Raw genomic sequence first — 18,688 nt, forward strand, 5'->3', positions numbered from 1 at the left:
GTTGAGAATTGACATCTGCAACATGATGAGGATAGTTACACAGGTTTACCCTTTTAAGACATAGCTAAGTCATTGCTATTATTTGTGATACTAACTGGAGGATTTCTGGTCAATGATCCCCAGATTGAGCAGAACAGGAAGAGGGAAGGAGAGCTGCTTAAGCTTCGCCGGGAGCTGGAGGAGGCAGCTCTGCAGTCTGAAGCCACAGCCTCTGCTCTGCGCAAGAAACATGCCGACTCCATGGCAGAGCTTTCTGAGCATGTGGAGAACCTGCAAAGGGTGAAGGCCAAGCTGGAGAAGGACAAGCAGGTCATGAAGGCTGAGATCGATGACCTCAGTGCCAATGTGGAGACTATCCAGAAGGCCAAGGTAAAGAAGGTTGAGTTTAGAGCTCTGTAGGTTTCAAATGAGAGGAAGCCCATCTGGCCTGTATGGTAGCTAGTATCTTATTGATCCAAGAATCTCTTTCCATCATTTCTCAATAGGCACTATTTTACATCTGATTGAATGTTTGTTTTGTCGATGTCTGTTCATAACAGTTGTAGTAAAGATGTTTATGTGAAGGACCTTTTCTCACATTCAAACATTTGTACTGAGACCTAATGTTTTGTATCAAAATCTAAAATTGCCAAGTGGTACTCACAGGACATTAGAGAGAGTCAGCAGCAACTGTTTCTCTGTGCAGCTGAACGGAGAAGCCCATGTTCGCAAACTGGAGGACAGTCTGGCAGAAGCCAACGCCAGACTGACAGAGATGGAGAGGAACCAAACGGAGCTGAATGCCTTCAAAACCAGGATCTCTTGTGAGAAATCTTGTACATTTTATTGTGCCCCCTCTCCATTGACAAATTCATAATACAAGAAATTGGCGAATAAAGTGATCTTACTCCAGGCCTGTTGTCCACATATCTAGATAGTGGATATACAGAATTGCTACAAAACAGGGATAGGGAGGGTTTTAGTTGTTAAAAGAAGTTAAATTATAGTGAAATATTTTTTCTAACAATAGAGAACCATGTACTGGAGATGGGTTGGAGATGGGTCGATACATCTTCTTCCACCCCTCTTGTTACAGTATATAGGTGGGCGTCATTTTACCAATTCACTTCGGATCTCTCTTTATGAAGTATAATACATGGAGACATGAGCTGCAAGTATGGTTATCATTGCTGACCAATACAAATGTCAGAGATATGTTTTTCAATCATCCTGGTCTTGCTCTCTCCTGCTGTGCAGCTGAGAACAGCGAACTGAGCCGGGAACTGGAGGAGACGCAGAGCAGGTTGAACCAGGTCCTGCGTGTAAAGACCACCCTGACCTCCCAGACCGACGAACTGAAGAGGCAGGTGGATGAGGAGTCCAAGGTGAGCTGTCACTGTGAATTGGCCTTCAAACTATACATGGAACTTAAGGATTCTTGACTTGAAAATATTCTATTCTATTATCTAGAGAAGTACCGAATTGCGCCCTTCTCCTCTCTCCCCAGTCTCGCAGCGCCGCAGTGGTTGGTCTGGCCAACGCCCGCCATGATCTGGACCTGATGAAGGAGCAGCTGGAGGAGGAGCAGGAGAGCAAAGCAGAGATGCAGCGGCTCATCTCCAAACTGAACTCTGAGGTCACGACCTGGAGGACCAAGTATGAGACTGATGCTATCCAGAAGACAGAGGAGCTAGAGGAGACCAAGTGAGTTGTTCCTTAATCCAGAGATGAGACAGGCATCTGCTCTGAGTCAAGGGATTTTATGCATATTACATTTCACTATTGTTGGATATTTACAGTAGCAAATTTCTACTAGTTGGAATTTCTGATATAACATAATATGTCTCCAGTAAGACATATTTGAGGTGTAATTTGAAAGTTACTGTTTACAATAAGGAAAATAACTATGAATAACTTTGATTCACACATGAATCATCCACCCATAACATTTAAAATAACTATGTATAATATTTATATTTCAACTGTTTTCTTGTAAAGCCAAGGGACAATTGAGTTATTAATCAGTATATACAACAGTTAAAGCCCAAAAGCAGAACCCCTTTAAGGCCGATTTCACTCTACAATGATTTGTATGAAACACAGCTGACCTTGATGTTTACAGTGAATTCACTTATGATGGAGTAAAGGAAACACCCAAACAGTAGTGGGTTTCAGGAACAGGTTTCCAGCCACTTGGTTGAGACCCAAACTCTGAGCACCCAACACATCAAGTTCCCTTTGGGATAAAAAAAGTCTTATCTTTAACAAACATCTGGATAAAATTTTATATTCACTTAGACACTTAACTAACAAAGAGGCAGGACAGGCCGAATGAGCCCCCTCTCGTTTGCAGACCTTTCTTATGTTCTAACTGGTATAAATCCCAGCTGGCCGTGATGTTCTTTGCTCAGGCGCAAGCTGGCAGCTCGGCTCCAGGAAGCAGAGGAGGCGGCAGAGGCAGCGCAGGCCCGAGCGGCCAGCCTGGAGAAGGCCAAGCAGAGACTGCAGGGAGAGGTGGAGGACCTCACCATCGAACTGGAGAAGGTGCTAGACACTCACTCACGGATACGTTAGTGGAAAGAAAAAATGTAGACATAAACCATTCAATCATAACATGTCCCTGTTTTTCATTGTAGTCCAATGCCGCAGTTGCTGCCCTGGACAAGAAACAGCGCACCTTCGACAAGATGATTGCTGAGTGGAGCCAGAAGTGTGAGGAGCTGCAGCTGGAGCTGGACAACTCCCAGAAGGAGTGCCGCTCCTACATGACTGAGGTCTTCAAAATGAAGACGGCTTATGAAGAGTCACTGGATCACCTGGAGACTGTCAAAAAGGAGAACAAGACCTTGCATGGCAAGCACACTAAAATTAGAGAAGATCTGAAAATTAATTCTGCTATGCTTATTTATGAAGTACATGGAGATTTTTATCTGGGTCACACACTCGGTATATATAAATTATTAAGGATCATAAACATGTAAGGAACTTGAATATCTTGCATGGTGAGCATAAGATTTACTACATCTGCACTTAGACGTAATATCACATAAGCTGCTTATGAACACAGCAAGGTTTTTTTTAAGCAAACCATACAGGGTAAAGTGTAAGACACACAGTGCATGAAATTTTCTCAGATCAATTTAGGTCTAGAGGAATAAACAAAGCCACACATTTTGGCAGTTGAATAACAGGATGCTCCTATTTAACCTACAGAGGAGATTAAAGACCTCGTGGAGCAGCTGACTGAGGGTGGGAGGAGTGTCCATGAGCTGCAGAAGATCAAGAAAAAGCTGGAGATTGAGAAAGATGAGTTGCAGGTGGCTTTGGAAGAGGCTGAAGCTTCTCTAGAGGTAATGAGGTCTCTCTAGAGAAAAAGGCTAGAAACATACACAGTGGCAGTTTGTTTTTTACAAGATCCCACTGCATTTTATTAGACCTGGCTAAAAACTGTAAAATTAAATCAATAAATTATTTAGTAACCAAGTACAGTTTGGAAGGATATTTCATTTTGAGTATACAAAGGTTTATTGGACATTATAAATGTATGAAAGCCAGAGGGTACAATGCTTTTTGATTGTCTTATAACTTCAGAGGATCGCTAATTTGTAACATTGGTCTCCAGGTTGAGGAGAGTAAGGTGGTTCGTATCCAGTTGGAGCTGGCTCAGGTGAAAGCTGATATTGACCGAAGAATCCATGAGAAGGAAGAAGAGTTCGAAGTTACTAGGTAAGGTGTTTCACCAGAATTCCTAAAATGTTCCTTGGGGAAAGAGTATCAATTTAACTATATCCTCCCCAAAAAAACTTTTATGAGCTTTGAGAGAGCCAGGTTTATCTGGTGGCAAGTGCTGAATTGTATGCAGATAGCAAAGTAAAAAATTAACTGCACATAGAAATTGAATATGGGCTTGGTCCTCTGTTCTCAATTATTGATTATTTCACATTTGTATGGATCACACAATCACATCACACAAGGATTTTTAAGTCCTTTTCATTATGAAGGAAAAAAGGTTAATGATTTTACCAACAGAAGATCCAGTAAGTAATACTGTTTCCTATCTGTAATGTCTAAAATTTTCAATGGGCTTTCCAGGAAGAACCACCAGCGTGCCATTGAGTCACTACAGGCCAGCCTGGAAGCTGAGGCCAAAGGTCGGGCTGAGGCTCTGCGCCTGAAGAAGAAGATGGAGATGGACCTGAATGAGATGGAAATCCAGTTGGATCACGCCAACAAGAACAACAGTGAGCTGGTCAAAACTCTGAAGAAGATGCAGCAGCAGATCAAGGTAGGAATCTGTAAAAAACACCCTAACTCATCTCAGAGACAGTCCATTTCAATTCACTTTATTCTGAGCTTTACAGCTTCTAGTTTTCATCTTGATGTGTCCATAGGTGTGCATCTATACATTTCTTTGTGATGGTTTCTGTTATAAAAGACAAGGAGATATGTTTCTATTTTCTTATTTATTTGGAGGATGATTCCTCAAGTCCCACAATATTTAGAATAATAAAAATCAGATGTTAACAGTATAGAAGAGCTTCAGTTTATTCCCACAGCAGTAGGCCAGACTGTGGTGATGGTGAAATCTCTGACCTCACCTGACCTGACCTGCTGCAACCTTCCCCCTCTCCCTTCCAGGACATGCAAATGCAGATGGATGAGGATGCTCGCCAGCACGAGGAGCTGAGAGAGCAGTACAACCTGCAGGAGCGGCGGCTCAGCCTTCTTCAGACCGAGCTGGAGGAGGTGCGCAGCGGCCTGGAAGCCTCCGAGCGCTCCCGCAAACTCATTGAGCAGGAGCTGGTTGAGACCACCGAGAGATACAATGAGCTCAATGTGCAGGTAATCACTGCTAATGAAGCCTTGGATGGGAGAGAATTGTACAAATAACATCTTAACCTTACACACAGGTGAATCTATTAATGTACATATCTACTTCTTGATACTAATCACTGCTCTCTGTATAAATTAGTCTTAACACAAGCTTGGATAAGTAGCAGTATGCATTTCTTGCCGTAAGAATATTATTAATAATTGTACTTCCTCAAAGTGTAATTTTCTTTACATTTCCTCAGTTGTGGATTCAATGGATTAAATGCAGTACCATAGCATTGTACTATAGGAGACCTGCCATTAGCATTGTTCTTAATATTGTTTGAAGCAGGACTTTTTCTACAAGGAATGTGTTTTTCTAATATAATGTACTTTTAATATAGTTTTATGTATATTGGTATATTTTAAAGCTAATTTTGGGCTTTAGAATGTTAAAAGAATACACAAGAGAAGCTTAAGAGAATACATAAGAAGAACAAGAAGAGTTCCTGCTTTAAAAAGTCTCTCTCTCCTACAGAACCAGAGCCTGATTATCATAAAACGTAAACTTGAGGCTGACTTTCAGCACATTACCAATGAGAATGAGGAGCTACTGAGTCAATTCCGTGCGGCTGATGAGAGAGCTAAGAAAGCTGTCACTGATGTAAGCCTCTTATTCCATCCCTATGCATATTTCTTTGTAAAAATGTAAATACATTTTAATGTAACTGTATTTGTTGGCAATATGGCCAAATGCATGGCTGTAATATCAATAATGATTTTTAGTGTTTTAATATACTGTATGCTTCACTTTTTCACGCATATTCTTAGGTCTTACATTTTTAATTTCTCAAACCAGATGTTGTGTTCTCCCTCATTTATGTTGATACTGTAGGTAATTTAGCCTAGTATTTATTTTTACATTTAATTTCAAATGCAAAGTAACACTTTTTGTTTGATCGATGTCTGATTTATGTTGAGAAAAGAACAACTGAATTTCCTAGTTTCCTAGTTCCTAGTGTCTGATCAGCTAGGTGTCAGTCTTGAATATATACTGTACAGAGCTGTACTTGTTCTAGGCCACACGCATGGCAGAGGAACTGCGCCAGGAGCAGGATCACTGCATGCACCTGGAGAAGATCAAGAAGACCAACGAGATCACTATCAAGGACCTGCAGTTCAAGATAGAGGAGGCTGAGCAGCTCGCCCTGAAAGCAGGCAAACGCACAATCCAGAAGCTGGAGACCAGGGTAAGCAAATCAATTTGTACATGAAAAGATATCTTTTTTTGTTGATTTGTAGCATGTGCTTTCAAAGGTAAGGTGTGGCATAGAAAGGTTATAACCCTCAAAGGCACAATATTCTACCATTTCTTTTAACAATTTTAGCATGAAAAACTTTTATCTATTATACATATATTGGCTTGAACCTCAGTTTATCCAAAGACAAGTCCAAGACTATGCAGAAGGGGGTCTCCTGCCATCAGACAACAAGGAAAAGGTTTTTTTAGGCCACAAACTATATAGCCAGAGTCGAATGGCTCCAAGGGGGTGTTGAGTTAGGGTCTGTAAACCACTACAGTTAACCATATAATCCTACAGACCCCACAGGCTGATCAGAAGAAATGTGAGACCACAGTGTTGCTTGTTCTGTATTGATACATTTGACATGCAAGACCTTTAATGTAGCAGGTGCTTTTCACTCATTGAGGAGAGAATGCAGGAAGTTGTGAACTGTGGAGATATCACAGAAGATAAGTTCCATATTCTGTGCACCAGAACAAGAGGAGTCTCCACTCCTGCAGGCATACTGATGCCTGAATGGTGCAGACCACAGTATCTGACAGCCCTAGATCTGAGAGTCTATGTTGATCCAGGGTGAGAGACAGGGTTCACATTTCTAATAATTGTTCTGTTGTTTTAATTAAAGTGGTTCAGAATAGCTTTGAAGTATCTTCCCGAGAACCCAATGTCAAGGTCTAATCATAAATTGTGCTCTGCATACTTCTCCAAGACCTGTGTTGCAGAAGGAAAGCATGCACATGGCTTCAATCGGTCTTTATCCATTTGGTACAGATAAAGGACCTGGAAACTGAACTGGATTCAGAGCAGAAGCGCCACGTGGAGACAGTGAAGAATCTGTGCAAGAATGAACGTCGCCTCAAGGAGCTGGTCTTCCAAACAGAGGAGGACCACAAGACCAACCAGCGCATGCAGGAGCTGGTGGAGAAGCTGCAGAACAAGCTGAAGTCTTACAAGAGGCAGATTGAAGAGGCTGTGAGTATCTGACCAAGGAGGCAGGATCTCAGGCCTCTACAAAACTCACACTGCAAAACTGGTATCCATTCTTATTCCTGCCTAAAACACTGAAGCAGTGAAGTGTTATGGATCTGAGGAGTCCTACATTTTTTAAAAAGGAAGTACTGTATGTAATCAAATAAGTAATTGTAATAATCCAGTTAGACAATAATAATCCAGTAATTACAACAGAACAGTGAGTATTTAAATACATGTACACATGTTAAAGGTTGTCTCTTTTGATAGAATGATATATTCTAAAGCCAAAATCAATATACTGTATATTTAAAAGACGGAGTTTGGTGCAGTTGTCTGTAGGTGGTTCTGCAGTAGGTGACTGCTGTTTCTCTGCTGCAGGAAGAACAAGCAAACCAGAGCCTGTCCAAGTACAGGAAGACTGTCCATGAGCTGGATGATGCAGAGGAGAGAGCAGGCATGGCGGAGTCGGCCCTGAACAAGCTGCGCACCAGGAACCGTGCCTCTGTGGGCAAGGGCATCACCTCTGTGGAGATCATCCAGGTGTCCAAGTCCTCCTCCTCCAAGAGTGTCTCCGAGGAATAGGCTCCTGTCCACGCTGGCTGGCAGGTAAGAGCACTTGATAGGATTTATTTTTACTTCTAAGCTCTTTTGCTGGCTTTTCTCTTTGGTCTGTTATTTACTTTAATAACTATTTATCATAATTAAAAGCCTTAGAAGTCTACCATATAAGAAAAAGAGGTAAACACAATTAAATTAACTATCCATTTATCAGTGGATAGAAAAAACTGGATCTTAATCTTAAAAGTTGAATTTTTCGTAAGAATTGAAGATAAGTGGTTAAAAATATTCTCCATTGCCTTTAATTTAGCTGCACTGTGCTGTATTCAATATTTCACAGTTTAAATATTTTGTCTTGTTAACTACTGTACAAAGCTAAATGGAATAAATTAAATGTGTTCATATTTTCTGAATTTGGTACTTTTAAAGCAGTAACAATGATTAATATTGGGCAATTTTCAAAAACAAGTCATACATTTACATTTTTGTTAAATTAATTTTTGTTATGGACTATTTGATACTCCAAACAGTTCGGGGGGAAAAAATATCTCAGTAAACCAAGGGATGGGTGTATTTGTAAACCAATTAGCAAACTGTAAACTTAAGTGCAAGTTATTTTGGTTTAAGGATTAGTGGTCAGTATCACCTATAAACTTTACTAGAATGTGAAGTTACCACCCTCTAGTCCTTCTGAGAAAGGGTGGAGAAAATAAATAATATAAAATATACAGATACTAATGTAATATACAACCACCCTAACAAACAGTAAACCAATATCACTTGTCAAGTTTAAGGATTTACAGTCTGTCAGTGGGTGAGCGTCAACTCACTATGCTGTTTGTGAACTAGCTAATACAGAGTAGCTAGGACTGTAGTTGTGGCTCCATGCACCTTCTGTGGGGTTCCAGAAGGGTCTTGTAATTTAATTGTATTAACCAGATGACAATAAAATCATTCAATAGTATTCTGCATCGGTAGTAAGGGGGTTTCTCTACAGGGCGTCTGCACCTGGTCCATGAGTTGGAGACTGGGTTGTACGCGTTTATATCAAAATAAGGCTGAAACTCGTTCTATGGGTTGGACTACGCATTTACATGCGTTCTGTCAGTTTTCCCTCTCTTTCAATAGTGAAAATGGCGATTGGTGGTATATTGGTGAGTTTGATTACGATGTCTTAGGCAATCAGTCTTGTTCAGAGGGGTTGAACAATGTTAGCCGTTACTATTAGCCAGACAGGAAAATCCTTTGTACTGCATTTCATAGAGACAAACTACCAACGGTATGCCTGGCTAACAGCCAGCCCTTGATTGAAAAAGTTCTTCTGTTAGGATTACCTGCTTTTCAGCTGTGATTATGGGGCATGAAATCAGAAGGGTTTCGATAATTTGAGCTGTTCGACAAAGGCGACTAAATTACACTGGGGCACTTGAAAACGCTTATAAAAAGGAAATGAGTTCGATGCAACAGGATTGATCTTGCACTGGATGAACAGAGGAAAACTGATTTTGACATGCACAATGCTATAGTTCGAAGAAACAGGGACACTCTCAAGAGCCATGGTATTTTTTCAAGTCCATGATGTCACTAACAACAAAACCACTGCTGCAATCTCAGAGAAGATTTTGATATTTTGGGGGAATGTGACTATAAAGCTAATTAGCTGCCCAGAGCGCCTTCTTTTCAAAATCCCCTAAGTAAGTCACCTGCTGGATGAGATCTGTGAAGAAATGAAGACTATCCTGTCTGGCCCCAACACAATGGAACTTCACATGGGGACTCGTCTGCACTGTTCCTTTTGAGATTCTCCAAAACAAAAGCCGGGACGTCTAATTTCTGTGGTGCGATGAAGAATGAGAGGATAATCTCCTTTCCTATGAGGAATCTGAGAGAGAGACCAGTGTGTCTAGCTGGAGGAGGAATCCCAAAGAAGACATGTGCAGACACTACCACAGCTGGACAGTGATCACAGACTATTCTAATGCAAATCAGGTGTTTCCTTTTTTGCTTTATTGGATCCTCAACATTTCAACTCCTACAGGATGTTCCCTGGCATTGGGGAGATGCCCGAGATAATGGTGATGTACTCTATGGCAGATTGTGCAGGGAAGAGCCCAGGTGACCTTCTTCTTCTCCTTCAGATGAAGGAACTTACTAAGAGCCTGTCCTTGCTCTACTCCCTGACATACCTGGTTGACTGGTCAACTGCCTCCATTGAGCAGAGCTTCTCTGCTCTGAAAAGAATAAAGGCTTATGTGAGAAACTTGACAGGACAAACCAGGTTGTCAATTTTGGCACTCTTTGTGATCGAAGGGGATCTTCTCATCCAACTCAAGAGAAAAGACACATTTTACAATCAAGTGATTGAGCATTTCATTGTTAAGGAGAGGAGAATGGACTTCATTTTTAAGTAACCCAGATCTGGTGAGTGTTATGGTTTATTATCAAATGTTGCCTAATGTTATGAAATAGAATGCTTATAAGGGTGATCTTTTGTTTAGCAATGTAGGCTATTTAATTGTTATTGTTTATAGGAATGAACCTTGAAGTTCTACTAGTTGGCAGCAGGATGTGTTAGAAAGAAATGTGAGTGCTTCAATTTGGGTTGAAGACTGTTTCAAATTTATTTTGTGCCGATGTTGCTACCAGCTGATAAAATAATGTTGATTTCTGGACTTAAGGTTGACTGGCTGCCTGCCTGTGGCTTATTTTGCATACATAGCTCAAGGAATACACAAGTGAAACATTTGTAAAGCACCACAGTTGTTGTATTTGATTTGGCTGTTGTCTCTTGTGGCATTGTTTTGTCCTGCCCTGTTGTGGTTTTCCATTTGGCACAGTGAGTACAATAAATGGCCACACTAAGTGTGTGTGTACGGGCATGTGTCCGCTATAAAGTACTCCCCTTCTCTTGAATCACGCAACCTCCCCGGAAGGGGAGTATTTTTCCACCAACAGTCCCGGAGGGGTTTGGACCCGCGTAAGGCGTTTTTTTTCTTTTTGCCTGTCCCGTCACATAACTTCACCGGACCAGGCACAACATTTTTTTCAAATACTAAGTTTTTTATTTTGTTTTGGCCTTACGCACCCCGTTAAACAGGGTCAGTCCAGTCTGGTCACCGCTGTGCTTCTTTTTTCCAGACAGGACCTCGTTAAATAGGCTAAGCCCAGCCTATAGGTCGCGATGCACACCGTTACACCTTTCTTTTGCTTTTTGTATCATTTTTCACCCTTTTTGTGTTATTTTTGGTCCCTGGTAACCTCACACGTTGACTTTTTACCAGTGCTCGCCGTGGCTCCTCTCACTCCCACATTGTCACAACTATAATTACACAAAAACACAACCCTGTTAAACCCAATCTGTGGCATCATCAACCAGGATCACTGTGATTTAAAAGGGCATCGAATAGAATTTCTGCAAGACTGATATAGTAACTTCACCAAAGGAACCTGTTTTATGTGTTGGCCTTTTAGGCTCATTACAATGCATGAACTGAAACCTACAGTAGCTGATCACCACAATTGCAACTAACACACGGACTAAACAAATGCGGTTTGGTTGGCTAAATCTGACCAGTGGGCTATGTGCTGGACATCTCTGGTCTAGAAGATGTAAAGAATGCTTCAACATACATTTCTAAGTTCCTTTTTCACATACTTACCAATAATAAAGATCCCTGTGGTACTCCTCTAATTACATTACTGCAATCAGAGCATTCACTTCTTATTTATACTCAATGTATTCTGTCCATTTTAAATTTCAAACATATGTATTACCTTGAATAGATTCAAATGGGGATGGGGAGCTGTGTCAGTGTGCACGTTTGAAAGAATAAGTCATGTTTATTTTCTCTGTGATATTAAGAGGTTGCTTTCTGAGAAAGTCATTATCTTGGCTCAAAACCTAAACCTAATTACAGTAGGCACAGCTGCACTGAATATGTCTTTACCACTCAGAGGGAGTGGAATTCCAAGAGAGAAAAGGAGCCACCAGGATACATATTATGTCGAATTTGCCACTCCTCTAGACTAAGAAGTTAAATAAACTTGTTTTAAGCTAAAAAGCTTCAGTCTAGGCTCACCAGGCTGCAGCCTAGAATGAAAGAGTGAGTTCCATGGGAGAGTTCTAACTAGTGGAGGACTGGGCTGATTACAGGCTTCTAGGAACTGGTAAAGGAGTTTTGAGAAACATTAAGGTTAGACTGTATTTCCATGGACAATGTGAATTAAATGTGGTGCTGAGGAACAGTATTGGCTTAATGTTGGGAGGTGGAGCAGGGACTCCAAGTAGCAGGGCATCACTTTGCTAGGTAGCAGTATATATTTTCTTCACAACTGAGAGACAGGAATTAACATGGCACAAGTTAAGGTTCACAAACAGTTCCTACCTGGACGATCTGTAATCTGGGTTTGACCACTGTAACCACTAAAACTGTTTTCTAGCCAGTTACAGTCTAATACGGTAACAGTCTAGTTACGGTTCCCTTCAATTTTGCCTACAGTATATCAAAGTAATTGTAGGGAATAGAGGAGGTATATTTTGTTTTATCTTTTATAAATAACTCAAAACATCTGTCATTTAAAGACACTTTATATTTTATATATATATATAAAATATGAATATATATTTTATAAATATATATTGTATTGTTGTAAAACTCTTTGGTGTTGCATAAATGTTTAAATACTGTACATTTGGCTGGCATGTGATTTACTCTTAAGTTAGAACAGCAATTTTAGGTTTATTTTTCTTCATCTTTCCAATGTCACCTGCGCAGCAATTCTCTTGATTTTCAAGCATAAAAGCATAAAAGGGGGGCAGTCTTTTAGACTGATCAGAATCTACCCTAAACAGCATTTCTACAGATCTATTTCTGAATCCCTAATTAAATGATTTAATTTAACCTTTTTTTCCCTTTCCTTTACTATTTTTCAAAAGCAGCATTTAAACTTTGTGTATCCTACAATTTCTTCTAACTTTTACCAGTTTTGCCTTAAATTGGAGACTCAGGCATGCTTTTCACATTAATCTATATCCACATCACTCAATATGAAATATCCAAAATCTATGTACTTTGTTGTTCTATGAACATACTTGAATAAATATGACACGTTTCTTCTGATTCTCATGATATTCATAATAACTCTTGTCTTACTTAGAGATTTTCTTTATTATGATCAAAATATATTATATCTTTTGGTAGGAATGTAAATAAAATAATGAAATATTTCACCCATAACACTAATGGCAGCCTTGCTAGAGCATAATTAATGAACTCTGCAAATCCAAGAGAAACATGAGCATTCTGGAATGTTAACAAAACTTTTCCAGTGCACAACTGATGTTCTAATCTATTTTCTTAATCTTTTCAGGGTGAAATGCACAACTACCCACTCCCTTTCCCATGTGGACTGTTCCCAAGCAAAAAGCAAGACAGCTAGAAGACACTCCAAGTCTTATAAAGACTTGAAGAAGAATCCAGTTTACTGAAGTTTTGTCTTGTCCTGCTTGTTGTGTAGACTTGTGTCATAATGATGGGATTGGATTGGGAAATGCTGCACTTTCATATCAAGGATGGAAAGTGCACCACTGTATATCACCCTGCTACTGAATGTGCATGAATGCACTGTTTCAAAGTCTTAAAAGTAAATGTCTTAAAGCATAGTTCTAATAAAGCAAAGCAATGAGCAAAGCAAAGCATTGTGTTTTTGAGCCTTAATTGCAAGCTAACAGAGATGAAACTTTCTTTCCACAGTGATTTTGTTTGAAGTCCATTTCCTCCAAGGGCATTTTTTACAGCAGTTGTTGTTGCTACTAATTTGCCTCTGATACTCTTTTAAACAAAAGAAATTTACATTTTGTTTGCCTTATGATCATTATGATCATTAGAGTAGTTACAGAGGAACCAGAAAGGTAAAGACAGAAAGGTTAACTGTATTTAATTTATTTTAGAGGAACAGCACAGCTGTTTCTCGTCTCCAAAATACAGCTCAAAAGTTTAATCAAATGCCAATTACAATGAAAAGAGATGATGATTATAAAGGAACAGTGTATTTGGTGTTAACGTGCCAGGCTGTGGAAATGATGGAACTGATCCAAGATCAGAACCCTGCTCACTTATCAGAGATGAACCAGGGAAAAAATGCTGCAATGGTGAAACTGTGGTGGAGGAAGGTGTGCCAGAATGCCCACTGTGCCATGTGTAACCAAGGGGCATTTATGTATATGGAAACACAGTTGGGAAATTAGAATTTGAACTCCTCCCAAACTTATGTTAAATACCATTTCAGAATCTCACTCAAACTCCAAAAATGACAAAACAAGCCACTGAATATAAAGGCATTGTGTACTTAATACTTTAGTGATAACTCACATGGCTAATGACCAGTGCTGTTACAACCCCACAAAAAATATCCAAAATACCAAAGCAAATTTCAAACATGGAGCTAAGAGTGAATTGATTCAGCTGCAAATTTACGCAGAAAGGGAGCAGAATGTTTGTGTAGTATGGAAGGAATGAAAAGTGCATAAGATGCAAGCTTGAGCTTGTTTGATTGAATACATTCAAATATGAGGTGTTCCAGAGGAACGCTCATCAAGAAATAAGTGAATGAGAAGCACTTATCACGTTGTGAGGGAATGCAAGACAGAGAAAAAGTTGCAGCACTATCTGCAGCCAGAACTCTGTGGTGGATAGCAGAAGAACATCCTGGACACAGAAGTAAGAAGAGAGCAGTTGCATGTTGAAATTTTATGGACTGGATAGGAAGGACTGAAGGACATATTCCAAGCAGAACCCCCCAAAGAAGATGAAATATCAGCTTCTTTTGCAGATGAAAGTTTTGGGAGAGCAAAGAGTTGAGAGCCAACACCACACCAGTTGGACACCAATCAAGGGGGGGTTAAGGGGTGGGTAGAAAACCATTTACCATAGCAATCAGAGCCATGCTGGCACCGGAGACAGCAAGGACTATAAATTAGGAGGCCCAGATTTAGTGCACATTGACACCGGGTGCTGGCACCCATAGGGCAGAGTGTATGTCAGCAACAGGGTGGGCTCCTGCAGAGGCTGTGAAAAGAAGGAATGTATAAAGGTAAAGAAACAAAAACAACAAAGATATCCTGGAGCCACAGGTGCAGTGAGTTGTGCAACCAGAAATAAAACATAAGGGGGATAGAAAGCAAAGCAAAGGGAGACTGCAGGAAAGGAGAGAAAGAGGAAGCAGCCATGGTTGTTTGGGTATTCCAGGAAGTGGTGACTTCAGGAGAACTTGAAGAAGCAGGATAATTCATAGCAGGTACAGGGAAGAGGAGAGGTTGAGGTTCGATAGCTGCTAGTGCCAGACTGCACTTGGAATAAGCAAACAATGGTCAGATCTCTGAGTCTGGCAGTGCTAGGAAGGGTGACGAGCACAAGAGGATGATAAGGCAGGATCCAAGCAATTAGTGCAGGACAGCACAGAAGTAATAAAGCTAAACTCTAGCAATGCACAGTGCAAGAGACCCATCCATCACTGAGTAGAGTAAACATCAAGTGTTAAGAAAAGATTCATGCAGATTTGTGGACAGCCAGTGAGTGTTTACATAGTATGTAAGAGAGTAGAAAGCATAATTATTAACTGACCTTCTGAACAGCTGGTAAATAACACCATGTCTGGTAAAAAAATAAATATAAAAGGGTATAGAAACAATGAAAAGGTCAGTCAGAAATGGTGATAGACTCAAGTGCTTACTCCAACAAAAGAATTTATGTAGATTTTCCAATCAAAGATAATAGATTTCCAGAGTTAAATGAAGAATTATATTTCACTCCATAAATTTAATCATGTTTTTAAATGTTTTGTAAGTTTTTATGTTTGAGTGTCTACATTTTTACATTTTATATTTTCTTACAATTAATAAGGCTACATAGATATTAATAAAAAAATAACCAATGATTTAAGTCTAAAGAGATAATTATTCAAGTGTTTAATAGATTAATAGCTGTATCTTGAATATAGTACATACCCTAATGAACGCAATGTTAGATGTAAAGCATTGGTAAATTGCTGTCTTTTGAGGTAATGTAACTTTTGTAATATACATATTTAAACATTTGTGATACTCTATTTGTCCTATTAATAAAGATTTTAACATGAAAATAATACCCTGGAGGTTTAGGGCATATATAGGTCCTATTTTAAGAACCTCTTAAAAATCATGAATTGAGATACAGGTTTTCTACTACACAGTTTTAATTAAATTGAGATTTATTTTAATAATTACATTTAAAAAATTGGAGGAATGCTAAATTGAAACTGTGAACTGTTTCTATTATATTGTCTGGGGGGATATTGTTTTTCAGCCTGAATCTCGCTTCTACAACGAAGTAACTAATTTTACAGGTGTCTGTGATAGAAATAGAAAAAAATCTGAGAATCGCCTCTTGAATCTAAAAGGTAACACATCAAAAAATGCTATTGATGATTTGAGAGGCATAAAAGGAATGTTTTTTTAAAGCACACACAGGTAGCAACACACACTACATTGTATTTAGGAAACACTGTATTATAGAAAACCTATAAAGCACAGCGAGCGACTTAAGACCAATTCTAGAAGTCCCGAATATTTGCAATGTGCACAATAAAGTGGCCAGTAAGCACGAGCGTTCAGATGCCACAGGCTAAACAAAGACACATAGAAGCACAAGTGCAGTAGAAACAGGTGCAATAAAAATAAACAAAGCCACCTTTTTTAGGGAAGTGCATGTGCAATTACGATGAATAAAATAAATTGTACTCCTCTGGAAACAAGCTTCACACAACGCGAAAGACAACACAATGGAAGACAGTTTCATACAAAGCAAATGTGTTTAACGTAACAAAATATTGCAAAAATAAATAAAAAATATAATGTCATACCTCATGATCATCTTCTGTTGAATAAAGCGTTGCGCAAGCAGTAAGATTCTGAAATTCCTTCTGTTTTGAACAGTTGTGTGCTACACCTATTACACCGATATAACTCGTGCATTTGACTGGTCTAAGAAATATAGCTTTGTATACAGATTATATAGTTTAATTTATATGTTATTAATTCTTTATGTACAGTATTCTGAACCGCAAAATTCGTGATGCCATATTTTGTACTGTATATACTGTATTTACTGTATCTGTTGGTTGCAAACGTTTAAGCGTTTTGTTACATTCATAAAATGAAGTACAGATGTAAAGTAGTTCAATTCGCACACCTTGGAAAAAGTAATAGCTAATATTGCCTAAAATGAAATTGGATGACTTTGTACGCTATTGTTATCCGTAGTTTGATTGCAATGTCGCCGAATTCCTTCACAAAATACCCAGGTGCGTTTATATTTTCTATTGAATAACGCAGAAAGTGGCAGAAGTGTTTCTTCTCCTGGACTTTCGTCTGTTTCAAGGATGATAGTCGAACATAATGCTCATAACAAATTATACACAATAAAAAAGAAAATGCATCTTCAGAAAAATGAGCATTTCCAAATTAAGTGTTTGTTATCCAATTTGAAAATAATGCATTAAATTTATTTTTTATCATTATAAAAGTACAATAAAAGATCTAAAAAAACATTTCAGCAGAATTTGTCATTTCACGTTGAAACAAGTTTATAAAACCTAGAGATTAAAATCGAGTAATGTTAATCATGTAGCTGAAATCGCATTTACAGTATACAGAAGAAAAGGTCGTGGTACTGTACATCGAATGAAGACACCGCCAGTGATATTTCAGCGTTGACTTATCCACCTGCGACTTTTTTGTTCATTCGAAAACCTAAAATATTTTATTTCGCAAATACATAAACATTATTTTTTAAAAGCGAGTCATGCGCGTGTACATCTACGTGTAAAAAGCCGCATTTTAAACGCTGTTCTCCTGCCCAAGTAGTAGTATCACAATATAAGGCTTTGCATAACGACGTCTACTGTGTGTTCACTCAATCAACGCCTGGCACTTGATAGCTTTAACAGCGGCAGCCTAGAAAAACATCCTCCCTTTGGGCGCTGAAATTTCATACCCTAGATCTATTAAGGAGCCAATTTTAGCAGTTCCACAGCTCGGCACTAATTAAGATGTAGAGGGTGCGGACATTTTTAATGCTTCTCATTCTGCGAAGTGGATTCAAGAACGTTTACAATGGCATTATATTCATTCATTTAATAATACTTTTGCTAGTTACCCATATAGTATACACTTGACAATAACCCACAGCTTTATAAGATGCTTATGTGCGTAAGTTATCCCCCTTTTTAATTTGAAGATGCCTTAGTTCAATCAATGCGGTAATGTTTTAGCCTGCACTAATAAAAATATGTTCCGAATGAAGTCTTTCGAGTTTTAAAGCACAATAGTGATGTAAACTTGAAAGGACTTATGGTAAATTTATTCCTCTGCATCTTGTTTTAGCACACCAGAATATGTTGGTTATTCTCACTGTCTCCTCAGGGAGGCCTGTGGCATCCTCCTTCAGGGAAAGAGAGAAACAGCTGAGAATGGGATTTGAGCTCCTGTCTCATCCACAAAGCGTGAACCGAGCAGCTAAGACATCTAAATGATTATTTGATTTATAACATTAAGTGTCAAACAGGCACCGTTTATTCTGTGGAAAACACAATTTTATGGTTTCAAAGCACACAAAACGTTATACTTCATTAGGATATTCACACTTTCCAAAGGTGCTGAAAGCTTGGAAAAGGCTATTTAAAATATATTACAAGCATATCATTGGCTGTAATAAGTGGCCAATTAAACAATTTGTGATTAACAATTTAAGAACCATGACAACAATTATGATATAGAGAAGCTACTGACATAGATTGCAGTGTATATGACAATAAACTATTTTTAGAATTTTTAAATCATAGTACTTCCATCTAATGAGAATATGTGTATCATTTTAAAATGATGTTTCTTGAAACGTGCAAGCTTAGAAAATTCTTAAATGATTTTTTTAAAGTATCTTGGCACACATGGTGGCCAAAGCAGAAGATAAGACATCTTTAGCTTCCCAAAAAGGGCAAAAGAAGACTGAAGAATTCCCCAAACACCA

The 18,688-nt window shown here is 38.9% G+C and overlaps 1 protein-coding gene across 2 annotated transcripts in view; it reads left to right on the forward strand.

Annotated features, from left to right (window-relative positions):
• LOC148645058 (myosin-16-like) overlaps nucleotides 1–13,320 on the forward strand; it is a 31,660-nt gene extending 18,340 nt beyond the window's left edge. For both annotated transcript variants that reach the window (XM_088613326.1, XM_088613327.1), the window contains exons 29-43: nucleotides 124–369; nucleotides 686–803; nucleotides 1,237–1,364; nucleotides 1,487–1,683; nucleotides 2,391–2,523; nucleotides 2,616–2,832; nucleotides 3,193–3,329; nucleotides 3,602–3,705; nucleotides 4,072–4,264; nucleotides 4,618–4,821; nucleotides 5,330–5,455; nucleotides 5,871–6,041; nucleotides 6,867–7,067; nucleotides 7,446–7,673; nucleotides 12,996–13,320. In XM_088613326.1, the coding sequence (XP_088469452.1) occupies nucleotides 124–369; nucleotides 686–803; nucleotides 1,237–1,364; nucleotides 1,487–1,683; nucleotides 2,391–2,523; nucleotides 2,616–2,832; nucleotides 3,193–3,329; nucleotides 3,602–3,705; nucleotides 4,072–4,264; nucleotides 4,618–4,821; nucleotides 5,330–5,455; nucleotides 5,871–6,041; nucleotides 6,867–7,067; nucleotides 7,446–7,649 (2,379 nt within the window). In that variant the 3' untranslated portion in view covers nucleotides 7,650–7,673; nucleotides 12,996–13,320. The remainder of the gene's footprint in view (nucleotides 1–123; nucleotides 370–685; nucleotides 804–1,236; nucleotides 1,365–1,486; nucleotides 1,684–2,390; nucleotides 2,524–2,615; nucleotides 2,833–3,192; nucleotides 3,330–3,601; nucleotides 3,706–4,071; nucleotides 4,265–4,617; nucleotides 4,822–5,329; nucleotides 5,456–5,870; nucleotides 6,042–6,866; nucleotides 7,068–7,445; nucleotides 7,674–12,995) is intronic.
• The last annotated feature ends 5,368 nt before the right edge of the window (nucleotides 13,321–18,688 follow it).

The sequence above is a fragment of the Lepisosteus platostomus genome, chromosome 19 (assembly GCF_059453375.1).
Source record: "Lepisosteus platostomus isolate fLepPlt1 chromosome 19, fLepPlt1.hap1, whole genome shotgun sequence".
Lineage (NCBI taxonomy): Eukaryota > Metazoa > Chordata > Actinopteri > Semionotiformes > Lepisosteidae > Lepisosteus > Lepisosteus platostomus.